General features: G+C 38.4%; 2 protein-coding genes across 2 annotated transcripts; both read right to left on the reverse strand.

Annotated features, from left to right (window-relative positions):
* Nucleotides 1-1,406: 1,406 nt before the first annotated feature.
* Nucleotides 1,407-5,616, reverse strand: LOC144475929 (uncharacterized). The gene is made up of 5 exons (XM_078192362.1): nt 5,160-5,616; nt 4,005-4,070; nt 3,651-3,737; nt 3,223-3,574; nt 1,407-2,309 (listed from the first exon to the last, which is right to left on the reverse strand). The coding sequence occupies exons 1-5, from the start codon at nt 5,214-5,216 to the stop codon at nt 1,981-1,983; spliced, it is 891 nt and encodes a 296-aa protein (XP_078048488.1). The 5' UTR covers nt 5,217-5,616; the 3' UTR covers nt 1,407-1,980.
* A 140-nt stretch (nt 5,617-5,756) lies between these two features.
* On the reverse strand, nt 5,757-16,909 carry LOC144475794 (uncharacterized). Its single transcript, XM_078192063.1, has 5 exons — nt 16,776-16,909; nt 15,102-15,309; nt 8,358-8,912; nt 7,342-7,638; nt 5,757-7,028 (listed from the first exon to the last, which is right to left on the reverse strand). The coding sequence occupies exons 3-5, from the start codon at nt 8,910-8,912 to the stop codon at nt 6,942-6,944; spliced, it is 939 nt and encodes a 312-aa protein (XP_078048189.1). The 5' UTR covers nt 15,102-15,309; nt 16,776-16,909; the 3' UTR covers nt 5,757-6,941.
* Nucleotides 16,910-18,052: the final 1,143 nt, after the last annotated feature.

The raw sequence follows: 18,052 nt of genomic DNA on the forward strand, positions 1-18,052 counted from the left end.
TTGCTGCATTTGTTCATTTGTTAATTAGCTACAAGAGAATTCTGATTTGGTGGCAAACATTGGTAATATTTCTATATTGTTTGAATCTCAAGAGATCTTGAAAACAACGAAATCAATTTTTGCTTCGTTTCAATTTTGAAAAATTTGTTCATACGAATTCGCGATCTAATCATGAGTAGTAAACAAAAACTAAAAGAGACAGGTATGAATTGAAAGAGATATGAACTAGACACACAGTTCTTTTATTCATAACTCTAATTATTTCTGCCTTAAATTGCACTTTTGTCATAAATGCACAGTCTGTTTATAAACATAACATACACAATCCGCCTCAATACATTTTTTTTATTTTGTTCAAGGTATGATCTTGACAATCGGCATAATAAATCGAAAAATGAATTAGTATTAAATAGATGGATGATGTGTCCACGGGTTGTTCAACTGTTTTCGATGGGGTGTTAATAACTGAATTTCCACCGGCGCACATTTGAATATTAAAAATAGGATGTTTACTGAAACGGATGTGCGGACGAACTGGCATATTGATTACATGTTTACGAGTCGCGTTATCTGTTGTGAGGTAGCCGCGCGCAATTATTCAAAGATCGTTGTTGAAACAAGTTTTTGCGGGTTATGGTGACTCAGAACCATGCTATCTTAGTTCCCATCGGTGTCCATAGTCTATTTATTACCGCAACACAACGATTTCTCCTGTATAACCACATTTAGTTGCAGTTGCGGGCTTCGGACGTTTACTTCCTCCAGAAACAATGACCACGTTTTATCGATTGTGTAACGCAATTCACTCTGAAGGATCGGTTAATTTGTATCGATTGTCGCTTGAATTCTGTATACAGGATGACCCAGCAATCGTAGTTCGTAACTTACCTCTTCTTCTTACAACACTCGAAAATTAAGAATGCAATTGCCGCCTTGGCTACTTTGTCTTTAATCTTGCAATGAGACAGTTGTTTTTTGAACTGCGAAATATTAAGCTAGGATTTTTTTAAAAATTCTGTAATTTACAGAATCGATTTTAATTCTGCAATTATTTTGCTATACGGAAGTTAAAATTATTGTGTGGAAAATTTTGTAATAGGCACGAAAAGCGTGCAACGCCAGAGGGAAAATTGTCAGATCATAGTGCATGTGTCTACTTAACACGCATGCTAATAATAGAAATCCTACGTTGTCTGACTATGGTTTACTATTTCCACTTCTTACAATCGCATGTTTAGGATGAGATAGTTTCTTTTTTATTTTCTGTATTTAAAACAATTCATTCGTAGCGCGTTGTTGATGCACGTTCTATTTAATGGTAGCTGGTGTCATGTCTCTGCATGACTCACTCTTTTTACTCACACCAACCGTAACGTAAATATACAAAATGTTTTCATCTACCGATTCAATATAGTACACGTATAGTACAAGTATAGTACATGTGCTGTTGAATGAAAAACTGCATTTATGTTCGAACAAAGCACGTGTATTCTATTTGTTTCTATTACAAATGTAAAAATATAAAATCTTTTTCGTAATTTCTTGAACGAGAACCATAAGAAAAATCTAAAAATTTAAAAAGACACTGCAGAATGAACATTTACAAACGCGCCTCTCGGATGCCTATCTTTACCACTTCCAGTCGTACCTTGGAAGTCGTACAGCGAAATTATTCTCATTCGACATTTTGTTTCCTAGATCTATTAACGAGTCTGTCCATTACTTACACTCTCCGTTCCTAACCAATAACGTAAACGTTCTGACGAACTATATCTGACGTCTGTATTCTCGGAAAGAAAACAATTACTAATTTTATCGCACACCTTTGTCCTCCTCATTAAAAACATTCCTCTATTCTAATTCTACCCTGGAGCATCCTGCGCAAAACTCTTAATACTGCTTTTAAATCATATACAATCGTCTGCAATCTCTTAAAAGGCACAGTTGTTTAAAATCAAGTTTTTACACCAACTATCCATCTCACGACTGAAAAGATATTCTGCTACTTTTCGGTGCAATTTTATTTTGAATCGGACTGTCTTCCTCATACTGCAATCCGTTTGTTGCGGTGTTCGATGCGATTTTGTTGTATTTGTTGTTCTCGTAGTTGAAGATGATTGGCTTCTTATCTTTGGGTGCAATCTTGTTTTGAATAGTCGTGATGGTACTGGTGGGTCTCGATCCATAGTAAGTTCCAAATCCAGCAGTGATTCCGTGCCAAGTGTATGCCGTATCTTCTTCTATATTTTCGTGGACCTCGTACGTGTGCTGACCATTGTTTGTCCCGCTGCCGGGGCTTCCGTGGTTGCCTGGAAAATAGTTACTTGTTATTTCCATGTAGGAGATAACCGCAAGGCTTCGCTTTTCTCGTAAATTCCGAGAGAATGACAAAGGAATTAAAAATTCTAAGGCATTGACTTTGTGAAACATTGCTCGACTTGCCATCCTTCGATAAACCGCTGTACTATGGATCGTGGTGGTAGATCGTGTGCATTCTTTGTATGTAAATCAAGCTGACTCGATGCGTGGAAAATTACAACAATCTATTCCTGCGTTAACGATGAAATTCTTATGTTGTTTCTAGATTTTCTTGGACACGGTCCAGATATAAATTCTTCAACGTTTGCTTAATGTTTCTATTTTACAATGACGAAGCATAGAGCGTGTTTATTCGATACTCGTGTGCATGGAATTTGTTGTAAATCGGTTGCACAATTTTTCTGGGGTCAGTCATCACGATCTTCTACACGATTCTAGTGTCAGAATCAAAAAATGAATTATGCTCGATCTTTACCCTCTATCAAGCGAACGAGATTTTGATTTATGACAGAACAAAGTGCTGCTTACACTATTGGTAATTATCCACGGAGAAAGCGTAACAGAATGCTGCGTTTACAAATTGCAATGTGTGCAGAGGCTTATCTCAGTGGAATAATTTATTTCGTCTCAATAATAAATAAAATGCTAACGAAAGTTTTACTAAATCGTGAAACGTTGTGCAAACATAGAGATAAGAAATATAAAATTGTGGATAAGCGACAAGTGCTATTAATTTCTACAGTTTGCATCTCGAGTTTGAAAATTCCAATTGTGCAAATACTCGATCTAATTATTACAAATGGAATCTGCAACTATTAAAACTTTTTTATCCTTTACACGATTTCTCCGCTTTGGATATTTCGCGCGTGACAGAGTATGTAGGCAGATAGGTGGGATATTTACCATGATTTCCATTACCACCATGACCACCATGCCCACCAAGACCCATGTGCCCTCCATGACCACCGTGACCACCATAACTACCGAATAAACCATGATTACCAACCAGAAGGTTCGACAGTGCATTCAATCCGAATGGATCTTTATTGTGAAACTTGATGGTCCTTTTAGTTTGCTGTTGTTGAAGACGCTGTTGTTGCATCTGCTCCCTCTGCTGTCTCTGTCGTTCCCTCTGCGCTGCCAATCTGTCCCTCCTCTCCTGCCTTATCCGTTGATATTCTTCAGCATTCTGAGCTCTTTGTCCTGCTGTCGATTTCACAAGATTTCCGACAGCTTCGAGAGTCGATATTGGAATCTAGACAAGTAATTTAACAAAATTAGTATCGTGTTTGCTAACTTCATCGAATGAAGTCACAACAAATCATTAATACCTGTAAGACATTGTCAATCGTCTTTGAGTTCTCTGGACTGAACGATTGCGCCGCTGCTGCGGTTTGCCTAATCGCTGTGATCGGGATCTAAGCAATGAAACACAATTTGAATTATTATACTGGAAATCAAGACTATCAGTACATTCATTTTTGCGAACAATAGAGTACTGAAAAGGCATAAAGTATGTGTAAACATTTTTAGAATAAAATATTAACGAACTTGTTTTATGTCTCACTGTTTAATGAATAATGAAAGTTCGTCGTTCAAAATGAAAATTTCAGTGTTTTGTCGGTATTGTAATTTGATTGTTTAATATCCAATGAAATCGTTGGTGTAATTTATGGAATACTTACATTGAAAATATTATCAATAACTTGTCCACCGTCCGAGTCACTCTGGCGCTTTACCCTCATGGTCATCTGCAACAGAACGTATTTGAATTAATATTCAAATCGTGTTTATAAGTCGGTCAAATGATCGCGTTTGTTAAAACGCGCGAGACCATCTTCGCGTAGAACGAGGTCGCGATAAATTCGACCCACGCGATTCAGTAAACCTGGTACATATTATGAATTCGGTGACTCAAGTCGAGACGTTCGTTTACGACGATGCGTACGATCGTTGTCGAACAAGTTTACCCGCTGCTTTCACTTTTCTACATACATATAAAGAGCGTCAAACTATTTTCTGCGTGCCCCATTAGCGGAAAGGTCAGCGCGCCTTCTTACTTCGCGTCATTGCTTCTTTTAAACTGTTTACATTGTTATCCCGCGGCAACATTAGCAATTTTTTGTAGCAACTAATATTTACATATGTCTTTTTATGATCGCCGAATTATTTAAAACTTATTTATATGCAAGAATATCGTTTGTTCAATTTTATATCGTCAGTCACCGAGACTGACGCGGTTCAAACGGAAAGTACATTGTCATTCACCGGTGACTGACATGACAGCTAACTCGTTAAGGGGTCGTGCTTAGTTAACAATATGAAAAGTGTGATGTTTATGAATTTTTGTTAGAAAACTGATAGTATTTTTCCTAACATGAGTAGCTAGATTAGAAGTACATAAAATGTATCTCTTGTAGCAATTTTTTCGTTGCAGGATCTTAAGAAATACTTAAATGCCATCCTTTTTTTCGGATAAAGGAGTGAACATAAAACAGACTGCCATTAAAAAATTTGCTGAAATTCGTATTGAAAAAAATTGCCGTAAGTTGTACAAACTATAAGCAGGTTGATCGTACAGAAAAATATTTCATGAATCTTTTTGGAAACAATTTATAGAAGTCACATTCTATCTGGATATAAACTAAAATTAAATTCTGAGACCCCATCAAATTTGTATTAGTTCTATTAATTAAACATTTCTCTGTTTTCCCAAATTATGATGTCTATTCGTAGTACATGAAACAAAATTACAATTCTATAATACACGCAAAAATTTCTTTCCGTAAACAATCACAATTTTCAGACATAAAGCAACATAAAATATTGAAAGTTCTTACCCCCTCACAGGCAACAAGGCAAACAGCGGCAACGATGATGAACGTTCTCCCGATCATGTTCGATTCTCTTTGACGATCCAAGCACGCTGTAACGAGCGATCTTCGTGATCGGCCAACTGCACGGTGAATCGACGATCCGTGGATCTATAAGGGTGGTTGCAAGATCCCACGCCGGGCATCGACCAATCAGATCCCCGCGAATCTCCTTTTGACCACTGGTCCTTTCTATTTCACGTAATCTTCGTACGCACGAACTCGCTGCCCCTACTATGTCTTTCCTCACTGACACGTGTTCGTGTCACTCTTTACACCTAGACTACGTGGGTGGACACAGTGTCCCGCTGCACGCAGGTGGGCGTGGAAAAAAATGCGATCGCGAAGAGCGGCGCATCCGATCAATTTTTATCGGTGCATCGATAGGTGGTCGTTTCAATGAATCAAACTCCTCTACTGTCCATTAAAAATTTAAATAGCACTGTAGCCTCGGATGAACCTGAATTACATTAAACACTAAGCAATCAGACTTCGCAATTGTAATCCTTTTATTTTATTTCTTCTAACACAGAAGAGTAATTACATTCTTCTGAGAAATCAGATTGAATTATTAACAACGTTTAAGAGAAAATGGAGCAAAAAGTATATTGCAATTTTTATATGCAATATAATTGCTAGATTGTAAACTTTGTGCAAACAATTTTTTTCAATGCATATAACTTATTTTAATAATATTGATGAGAAGACAATACTATATTGACGTTATTACACTTTAGTAATATCTATACTGTAACGGTAAGATCTTAATAAAAGTGCACCTAATTAGCTTACTTAATCTACATTTCCATCACAAACGCAGAAAATTTGCATTCTAGCTCAGAAGCAAACCGTCGTTTAGTCTCACTGTCTTCAAATTAGCCTAAAAAATTCTAAATCCGCATGAACTTTCGAAGCGACACACATCGCTGCTGCACTTTTTCAATGCATCGACAACCGGCCATATTGCAAAATTGCAGTAATTTACGTCATTAAATCCCGGCACACAAAGCAAGCTAAAAAGGTCTCCATCGTTCCAACAAAATAAAGAAAGAAATTGCGCGCGCTATAATTGAGTCCAATCTGAAAGCAAATGAGCTCGGCTCGATGCAGCTCGCCAGATGCATTCCCGGGCGCTCATCAAAGCCTAGAAAGCGGCGATCGGTGACACGATTCAGATCACGGCACTCACCAGAAATGACACTGGCTCGATGAAAGTTCAAAATTAGTACACTCGATCCGGCATGCTGTCCTGCGTCCTCCGAGGATCCATGGGACTCGCGGGGATCGCAGCCGGTGATCCACATATAAAGACCCGAGTCCGGGGATCCCACGCCGACGGTCGACCAATTGAAACCAGCAACAAGGTGCTTTCTACTTACCGCAATCGGTCTTCTCCGATTCGCGTCTGATCCCAGTCCGTCCTTTTTCACGCTGATTATTCTCGCCCGCAGGTGTTGCCAGCATGTGGGTCGACTTCGGGGCTAAGTTACATAAATATCGGACGATGATCTTCGCCGGTGACGTAACTCGGGCGTACCTCTGGCTTTTCTGTGTTTTGCAACGACCTATTTCGGTGGCCTTCGGTCGCCGAGCTGCCGGTTGTCTGGCAAGTCGGTGTCCCGTGTGTCGATCGTGGTAACTTTAATTCGAATTGTACATTTTCAGATATCTATAAGTAACGGAATCGATGGCAGAGACTCAGTCTTTAGCCGCACGATGGAAAAAATGTCCACAGAATTTTCAGGTGTCTCAGAATGCGTTGGGGTTGTCCCGCAAGTAGATGCCAACTTGCTTGCCTAAGTCCTTTTGGAACTCTTGAACGTTGCTCTCCGATTGCTGGAAAGAGGACGATCTTGGAGTCGTTGAAATGCTATTAATGGTGGGTCGATACTTGAAGAATTGATTCGAGGACATGACGATATTAATTTCTCTTTGGTGCGATTTTAGTAGGTCTTAGGAAAAATAGTTTTTTCGCAGGGGCCTGAAATTTTTCTCCCAACATGGCTGATATAAATGTAAGAAGATAATTTTTCCTAATCCACCAACGAAGTAAATAGATTTTAGGAAAATGACAACGATAGATCTTTCAAAATTATTATAGGGTTCAAATGGTCTGTGTCTCACAGCTTGAAAAGAATAATTGTCTTACGTTCAACGCGTCGCTCCATTCGATATTGAACAGTTTTACCAAACCCAGGACGTTTCGCCTGATTAAGCTTTGCAGACTACTCCTGGTCAGCACAAAGTTCTCCTCCGTGGTGGTAGTAGGTGCCATGGTTGTTACATCTGTCGCATTTGCGGAGCTTGCGTTCTTTGGAGATGTAGAGGCAGCAGTAGCTGTCAAAGAGCCTCTGGGTACAGAACTCTGAGTGGCCGAGTCTGGCGCTATGCTGTTGTTGATTATGTTGCTGATCTGTTGGATGGCTGACTTTGTGTCGTTGAAGGTCTAGGACAATTAGAACATTGGTGAGTTATTAATAAATCTAAACTGGGGTATTAAGAAATACTCTTGTGCTTTAACCTCTTTTGCTGAATAATTAATTAACGCTTGCGACGAATCCTTCGTGGACAATTATTATTTACAAGATTACTAGTGTGTATTGAAGATCGTTATTAATAATCTCACACAACACGATGCAAGGTGACATTTGTTGCATAACTAGCTAGTTTCACTGTTTATTTTTTAGTTATTAGCTAAAGACAACGTGTACAGTGCGTTATTCCAGCAAAAGTGGTCAATGTTAATCGTTTGCCCTCGGGTAGTGACCCTGAGGCAGCACTAAATATTGCTGCACTGTGTTGAAAAGATTTTTTACATTATTAAATTCGTCTGTATGTCCGATAGACGCTAAAAATTGCTGCACTGTGTTCAAAAGATTTTTTGCACCATTAAATTCATCTGCACCCAATATATTATCATATCATAGAAGTTTTATACAAACATACACGTTCAATTTCCAATGTGTCTAATAAAAACAATCGTACCAAATGGAAATACTGTAGGTTGAAACAAAAGTCTATATTTTGGTTAAAATAGTCTCGAGTGCAAAGAGTTAAGTTTCAATTTTAACTGTAGGACGATAGAAAGATGCTATTCTTTGTAACTGACTACGTTTTATGCCATTCAATAGAGACTAAACGTTTCCTTAAAATTAGTTTGCTTACTTCGAAGGTGACTCTAGCGAGTGTCCAAAAGAATCCCGGCCTTTGCTTGCGTATCTCTCTAGCAACCCTCTTCGTCTCCTGAGACATTATCTTCTCGGTCAATGTATTATCGATATCTTTTTCACTAGAATCCTCCGACAGCAATCGATCAAGGATTTTCATATTCTCTGCTATCTCATCCTCCCTCGAACTAAATTTTGAATTTTCAATTTCTTTCTTCTCCTCATTTCTCACTATGATATTTTGATAATCGTAGTATCCTTCTCCTGGCTGATATCTTGTTTCGGGTATTTTCGCAGGATATCTTGAATCTCCGATAGGAAATTGATTCGGATCAACTTGGGAAACGTATTCAGCTGTGTACGATGGCGGCTTTTGAATACTTGGTGCACCATATTGATTGGAAAATACTTCTACCGACTGCAATCTAGGATCTATAGGCCGATGAGCCGCATAATTCGGCCAGAGGATTTGCTGAGGGTCGCTTCGAAGGGGGCTAACGAAGAATAGGAGGAATAAGCCGGTTGGCAATGAAAAGATCGACGTTGCCTTCATCTGTAAAGAAATCTGATTGATGAATCACAGAAACCGGGTAGGTGACCAATACGTTTTTAGCTCCAGCAAAAGTGAAACGAAATTACTGATTTACATATATAGACACATGTATAAAGATCACTAAACATAACAGTATTATTACGCAGTGTCTGACATCGTAGCATTTTCTAAAAAACACTGTCTTAGTTCCAGTCAAGTTATGAATTCCTTCCCTCTCCTTTCGTTTCCATTACGTCAACGAAAAGGGTAGACATCGACGACGGAAAGCAATTCCACTAATAATTATCACATAACAATCGCGTAACAGTTTAAGAAAGATACTTGCTTTAGAAATCCCAGTTCAGACCTGTCCAAACGGTGCATTCGACACATTCGGAACAGGATAACACACCGTGCAAGGAGCTCGAATAGCAGTGAGAACCAGAAAATACATGGAAACGGGTGCCGTTTACCACCCGCTCGATAAGGAAACAGTCGAGCACACGTCTCTTCTTTTCATATTCCCATCACGTCGATAACCGGCGTGTGCAACCACCGACGGCCCGCCAGGAAAATGAGAAAAACGCGACTAACGAGACGATTTGTATTCCTCGGTCGACCCTGTACGATTTAAATGGTACTGATCGTTTAGCCAATAGCCGTTCTGCATATGGAACGCGGAAAACCCTGCACACGTCGTCACACCCACGGAATCATGCTCCGTGAATCACGCATGCATCGCGGAACCGCGCGAACATTATAACAAACCCACTGGCACTGAATTTCAGAAACACCATTTGCCCGTGGAACTCCGTTGCGCTTTCTCTCCTTGCTCTTTTCCTACACTTATGGTAATATCGATCTACATAAGCTGGGCTGCTATTTCGTTGACGATTGCGTTGGAATTGTAGTAAATAATGCGGTTCCAAACAGCACCAAACTTTGCGAGGGTCGAAGCGTGACTGTCAGAGCACTGTCGATTTTTGATTTTTCAGGTGACACTGGCTGGACAGTTTGCCTTGTGCTCCATTTTCACCTGCATACGACCTCGGGATTATGCGTGATGGGAATTTGGTAGCGGTTTGTGTCGACCGTGGCGAAATCGGTGATCGGCGACGATTTTAGGGCCTGGTGCGACGATTGCTGCATGAAAATTACGCTGGGTTCGGAATTTTGATTTCTGCATTTCTTGCTGATAGTAATTCAGCTGATGTACAGTGGCAAACACATATAAGCGTACAATCAGTAAAATTAAATATTATTGATTGTGCATTTATAAATGAAGCAACTATGCAAAAATTAGTTATACTTTCTACACGTTTACAATATACATAGTAAAGTGTCAAAATGTTATTTCTTAATATACTATGATTAAAATGTTTCTTGCATTTTTATACGTAGATCTCAAATTTTCTGCGGACTTATGCGAAAGTACATGTTGAAATTTTTGTATTTCTCAAGTTTATATAGGTGAAGATTGTAACACATTAATATTTTGTATGTAGATCCCTATCTTTAATAACAGCAGCACATATTCGTCGCATGTATTCGGTAAGTTTTGCACATCTACCAGCTGGTAGCAAATTCTATGCATCTTTTGTAGTAATAAATAACTCTTCAATATTTTTTGGTCTTCGTTCTTTCATACGTTTGTTAACATTAATCCACAGCATCTCTATTGGAATGAGGTCGAGAGATTGTGCCAGTTACTTCATTACATGGATATTGTTATCACTCAAAACTGTTTTGACCACTTTTGCAGACCGTATCAGACTATCCGCTTTATAGCCGTTCGAGTCGGGTCCTAAGAGTTTGTAATACACAAGTATCCGAAAATTTTGCGTACCAGATATCAAAGTTGGGATATGTAGAGCTTTGGACGAGTCGGCAAGTTACCGACACTTCGTTTCTTACTATACCTGATTACAAACCTAAAACTACCCTAAAAGTGCCCTAAAAGTGCCCTAAATGTATCTTAAAAGTACCCTAAAAGTATCCTAAAAGTACTCTAAAACTGCCTTAAACGTTCCCTACATCTAATCTAAAACTAATCTAAAACTATCCTAAGGCTACTCTGAAAGTGTCCTACAACTACTTGAAAACTGTCATTAAACTGCTCTAAAACTACCTTAGAAGTGCCCTAAAGCTACCCTTTCAGCCAAACTTATGCGACGAAATTGTATAACGTTTGACAGGATCGAGATAGAGCGAGCATTGCAAAATATAAGAAAAATGAGAAGAATTAATAACGGATATGTTTTAACAAAAAAAACAATTCTCGAATATGATTCGTTAAGTTAAAGATCCTTAACTTTTTTGTTCTTTTTTTCTATCTTGGTATTTCTTCTTTACTCTAGAAATAAAGACAGAAATAAAGATACTGTTATTGTTTTACCTACGTCTCCGTTGAATTAATCTGGATCATCTTTCACCCAATTTTCTATTGATATAAAAGTGGTAATTTTGCCTTCGATGTATCGGTTACAATCCACAATTCTCTAATGGATGAATAGTGATTCGGTATGGTCAAATTTGGATCTGCGGTTGGAAGATTAATTCTACCAAAATCTTTCACGACTTTATGACAAAATCGAACGATCGCGGCTCATTTATAGTTCGACTTGCATTGCTACTGTATACGTTCGCAGCTTTCTGATCTGGCAATTAGGACCACAGAAATGAGTTGCACAACAGACTGTCATCGCGTAACACTGCCAAGTGAAGTGAAATCAGAACTGCCCCGAGAACTGATACGCACGGCAATTGCCCGGCGTCGATCTTATGAAACGTCCCTGGTACAGAAATACGCGGCCATCGGAGCAGATCGTCGATGCACTTTCCAAGTGCAACGAACGTTGCCCTTCCGCGTGTATTGTCGGCACAATCGAGAGATTATTGCGCCCTCGAGCTCCGGCTACGAATTCGAAAGCTGGATCAAACGGTTTCAACGAACGTAGATGCAAGACCAGATTGCACGGACAATGGAGATACAGCGGAGGCAATAATCTGTTGTTTGTACGGTGCTTCTAATTCGAAACTTTCTACGGAAGTGTCGCGTGTGTTTCCATTAACCGATCACGTGAGAGGAACAATTCGCTGAGGCTTGCGTTGCGGCTGCAGCATGACGATTATATAGTCTATTCTTGAATTCATCGACTCTGCGAATTGACTTTTCGAGAATTTGATTTCTTCCGGATGGAAAAGCGATTTAATTAGCCTCTGAGCTGCGTTTCATTGATTGCCACTGGCCTGTTAATTGCACGAGTTTTAGACTGTTTGACAGTCTTTTCTTATCATTATAATCGAATCCTTCTTCTTCTCATTACCTCTGCAGTGCAGAGAGTATAATTAAAACTCTTGTATTAATCATTAGATTGTGAAACTCTATGGAAAGTAAAAATTGTCTGCATCTAATAATAATTTTAACAAAGAAAAGTTACTGCATCAATATCTTCAGTTTCATTTATCCTGTTCACTATTTTATATTCTCTGTTTCATCCATTTTTGTTATAATTACATCGAATCTGCTCTCTAATTATTATTTTAGCCTTCAAAATATTATATTATCGCTGGAACAAATTTCTCCGTAGATAAATTTCCTTCAAAAGAAGAATCGATTTTCTCTACAAGAACTTTTTGTCAACATTTACGGCTTCCAGGTGCAAATCCTATCCATCTACAAAATTCGATGTCACTAATTCATCGATTACAGCAACTAAAATATTTCGAAAAAAAACGACTGTTCTTTGTCGAGGTGAATTACAAAATTCTTCTCCTAAATCGTACAGTGCTTCGAAGGTCGACGCGGCGCGCACAAATGAATGTTAATTACATGGACCATTTTTCGGTAACGGCACTAAACGGCACTGGCTTTCGCGGCGGTTTTTCGGCGGTAATTATGAAACCTCGTTACGGGAACTCGGTCAATCGACAGACCGGTCGCAAACGTGTTGCCCGGAGTTAAGCAGAGTCGGTACTTAGCCACGTTCCCGTGAAAAGCAACACCACGTGGACGACTATACAGCCATCTTTCACTTTCACTCTTGGCCGCGGCCACGTGCTTCCTCGAACGTAAACGCCACTTCGCGCTACCTCGTTTTAATCACGATCTGCTTCCTTGAACCGGCTTTTTAATAAAAATTTTACAAGATCGTGACGCGTTTTGCGTGTCGTTTCCAAACGATTTTTTATTGTCTGTTTTCAGCCGTGTACAATAGCAATTAATTTTGTAGACATTTAGAAAAAAAGAAGAAAATTACTGAAGTCATTAAGATGAAATTATACACGAAAACGTAATTTTATTGATCAACTGAATAAGATTAAATAACAATAATTTATATTTTATATTATTAATAAACTACACTGCAAAATGTAGTCCGTTATTGTATCTCAGATTAATACTTCAAGTAAATCCCACGTTTCGTGGTGCTAAAATTTTTCAAAGAATAAAGTACTTTTCTCAGAGGTTACACATTTGTTGTAGAGATACCACGCTCTATTTCCTAAACAAGCGTTTCGTTAATTTCGTAAAGAAGCAAGCGCGGCGCATGCAACATTAGAAAGACGAACATGCTTGTTGGTCGAGCAGAGATTTCACTATTGCGAAGAAGTCAAATATTTGAAGAGACGATTGTCGTGCGCTCCCTCAAATTGCTCTTTAGGGACGACCTTCTTTGTCGCGCAACATCGATCGGAATTGAGCACAAAGCGATAAAAAACAAGTCACACAATTTTCAGGCATATGATTCATTTCAAATTCCACGGCGTCCATTTAAAATCGTTTACGTTCGGGATAGACGTTTACGAATGGATGTTGCGCAACGCCGGGCGTCCACCTGTTGCGGGTCAGTGATTCTCATCGCGTGTAAAGTCAGCCGAAATTAGAATAATGTTTGTTTTTTTCGACCCGTTAATAGTGTTTGTGTTTTATCGTTCTATAGTGTTCGAATTTTATTGATTAGTACTCCTCAATATTGATTAGAGTTTCTGCCAAAAAGAATGAAAATAGTAACGAAGTTTCTGCACTCATTTACTAAGAATATTTCAGATCACTTAATATATACTAAATAATTAAACATTTTAAAATAATAAAATAATTAAACATTTCAAAATAATAAAATAATTAAACATTTCGAAAAAATTAAATAATTAAACATTTTTAATTATAATAGAAATACAAAAGTGTGACAATATAAAAAAAACTTTATGAAGAGACAAGTAAATGCAAATAATACTGGATTTGATTAATCGATTCATTCAAATCATTCGCGAATGGTTATTTAATAAACAGCCCAAATAAGAGTGAAACATTTTAATAAATTCATTTTAATGAAAACATTTTAATAAAATTGACCGAGCTGTGTGACATGAACTTCTGGTTCAATGGAAGGCGTATAAATAGTATCGATATATCGTCCACACGTGTAGGAAAGAGGTGAAATGCGATCAAGTATCAAGGACGCTCCGATCAAATCCGATGCATTTGCAATTACAATTGCACCGGTCGCTACGCTGCGCATAGAAATCAGTCGAGGGGAAGAACTGAAACAGTTCTCAAAATTGTAGACGATGCCATCGGTATTTGGGAATACTGATTCAAATTTTTAAAAACAATTATTCACTAGACTGTAAATAATTTTAGTGATTTAAAATTTAAAAACTCTCAAAACTGATTAAACTATAGCAAAAGTAATGTTTTGAAAACTTCATTTTTGAAGGTTCTGGTTGAAAATGTTTGACATAATCTTGACATTAATGAAATACTTTTCAATTAGCTTCAATATTCGAAATGTTTAGCTTTCGTTAGCTTAAACATTTTCTTTCTGTTTCACATATTTAAAATTTCTATAAAAAGCCAAAATTCTACGAAAGAACTTTAAATAGAAACGATCGAGACTTGCGACTATTGTAACGATGTTAAAAATATATTAGAAAAATGGTACAATGTTATTCTACGAAAAAAGTACCACTGATTCATTTAGTGGTTACTCGAAACGACAGTAGAAAGGAAATTAAGCCTGCCTGGATATTCACCTTTCAGGTGTATCGACCTCAACGGAACGGCATTCAAGAAATTCTTACTCTTGATAAGGAGAAGCCATCATCACTGTTTTCGTCGCCAATACAACTAAATGCCGTAAACCCGTAGGAATAACACTACACTATACTTTCGGACTGATAACGGCGCGACTCATTTTACAAGGTACTCACTTTTGCTTGTTCTCCGCAAACACTCGTTGCGCAGTCCTCGTTCACTTGTAGTACGAAACCTTATGCAATTTCTTCCTATTACTCTGTGCCGGGGAAGCGAATCTCGTCCGGAGAGCTACTGGAATTGCTAGGCAATCTCCGTCAAATTGTCTTCGTTTTATGACGACCTGCCAGATTCTTGAACCTCCAAAAACTTCGAAAATCTGAACTGCAATCAAGTCGAACGATTTCTTATCACACACTAGTATCTTAAACATCAATTTTGTAAATTTTATAATGAAAAAAAAAATTGCTGTGCAATCTACAAGAACAGTCCTAAAATTCTGACACTTTGTCTGCAATCAAATGAAACAATTTCTTATGATTGTTAAACAATTATACAACTATATTTGCTAACGATTATTGATGTTGTTCAAAATTAAAATACCCAGGATTTCTTTTTTTCGAAATAGTAAAATAATATCTTAAATTGAGAAGTATTAACGACTGTACTTTTACTATTTTTAATCAATTTCAAAATCACGTATAGAGGATTATTTATCAGAGTCTCGAACAAGGAGGCAATTGGTTTTTCCTTTAACCCATGGACCTCGAAACACGAACTGCCGGCGAACAAGTAAACGCAGTCTCGCGAAGGTGCATAAGAGAAAAAAAAAGGCAAACTCGAAGGATGTAATTTACGTTGTCACTCATACGGTAATAAAGCCGTGCGTTTTTTCTAGCGATCAATAAACCGCACGGAATCTATTCGTAGATCCTTCTGCGCCAGATACCAGTTTCAGAAAATCCCGAAACCCGCGCAACGAATCCACGAAATTTCGGTGGCCGATTGTATAATGAAACATGCTAAGTTGTTACATAAGCGACCCGTAACAGATTATGAAACGGTCACCAGTGGTCCTTCGGCCGCTACGAAAATTTTGGACTTCGGCTAGCGATCCTTGAGCTACATCCAGTCGGACGAACGAAAAATTAATTAGAATTTACATTGATTCTGGCGAGTCTGCTCTCATATTCAATTACGAGATAGTGAGCAAATTGTGATTGTGAGGCCGTCAAAAGTTTATCGGTTTAAAAATGAGTAATTAGTAATTATTCAATGATAAAGGATTGGTTGCGGCTGTCACTGAGTCATCGAATTCCGGCGAACTCGCGTGCACTCTAACTAGGTCTTATCGGCTCTTGTCTGAAGCATTACAATACTGACAATTATCTTTTTTTTTTCACCGTTAAGAGACATGGCCATTGTGATAACCTGCTGAAAAATCGATGCAAAAGAATTCAGTGGAAAAGAATAGAACACAAAGGTTGAATTTTTCTATCAATGACCTAGCCTAACCTTTTATATCTTAAAAATGTTTAATGTTGAAAATTTTATTTACTACTTTCTGCATAAAATGCACACTTAAACGTCACTAATTAGACAAATGATTCGGCAACCTCGTAACGACCGCAAAACAATTCCCCGTTGAACATTTTGTTCAAAAATCACTCGTATCTTGCAATTAACATATTCAGAGCGTAACTAGAACGTTGTATTCCACTCTCCATGGGTTCTACTTTAAGTATACAATGCAAACACCGTCCCCTTCCAATTAGATAAATGATGCAACGATCTTGTGACGAGTTCAGAAAAATGCAATGTTGAAAATTAGATTCAAAATTTACTCGTACCTCGTGTTGAACCGCTTCAAATTCACGACAACGATGGCGGGGATCGCTTTCTGTAGGTTCTACCTTGCGGACCAGCCTCTGCACCGCATCGGACGATACACGCGTGTGGGACAAACCAGCGAGAACAAGTGCATCTTGCCGGGCGGCGGGACCGACACTAACGAGATGAGTTTCTCCGCCTCCCAATGCCTCGTATCAGCCTCGAAGGTCGTCCGTTTTTTTTTTACGAAAGACCTTGCGCACCGTGGACACCAAACAAATTTACGAAACATCGGTTTACCAACGCCCCTACCCCTAAGGATCTCGTTTATGGCCTCTGTGAATCACCGTCCGCTGGAAAATCCATGGGGTGACGTCGATACCTCTCCTCGCTTTGTGAAAGATTTACGTGGAAAATTGGGCAATCGTTATGGGGCACAAAAGTGGAACAAGGTGTTATCTTCGTGTTTGCTGCGTGTCAATTTCTTTATCCGTTTTTTAAAACTCGTTGCACGGAAGTCTATTTTTATAGACATTTTATGATGGTGCGTGGGTCTTGTGCCATCGCTACATAAATAAATAAAAGGAATATGGAATAATGAAAAACAGAAACCTTGACTGTTATAATTATTGTGAAAAAAATCGTTGCATAACAATCATTATCGTAATTTAGTGCTTTCAGTTAGAAATAATAATTATATGTATAGTATATAACTATAGGAACCAATATAAAAAAAATCGTCGTTTCAGATTAATTAAGAATTTCCATTGCAATTAAAAAATAATAATGTATAATATGTAAATATTAATCGAAAGTTTACACAGAGTGCTGCAGAACATAGTGTAAAAATAACTCTGCGATTAAAGAGGACAAAATGGATATAATTAGAGAGGCAGTTTACTACAACCGTGTAAGACGTAAGAAATGCGGCGCCTGATGAATGACAAACCGCAGACAGCTTTGTAAAGCAGGAAGCAGTTCCCCAGGCGATTCTGAATCCTTCCAAAGCTTGATGCAACGGGCCCACGTGCACAAAACAGTTGCGAAACCCGCTGATTTATGTGACGTTTTTCAAAAAAACGAGCTACCTCGTCTCGATTAGAACCATAAAAATCAATAACAAAGGTGTACAACACTTTGCCCCGTGGTGAGAAGAAACTGATGATCTGCCAGGAAAGTGGGACACGCTTTTATTCATAATTACCGCGATTCATCCGATGTATTGATGTCACATCGCATATAGAACTAGGTCAGCCGCATTGTTGTCCCCTCGTCAATAGTTTCGCGACGTCCGACA

This window comes from Augochlora pura, chromosome 10 (genome assembly GCF_028453695.1).
Source record: "Augochlora pura isolate Apur16 chromosome 10, APUR_v2.2.1, whole genome shotgun sequence".
Taxonomy (NCBI): Eukaryota; Metazoa; Arthropoda; class Insecta; order Hymenoptera; family Halictidae; genus Augochlora; species Augochlora pura.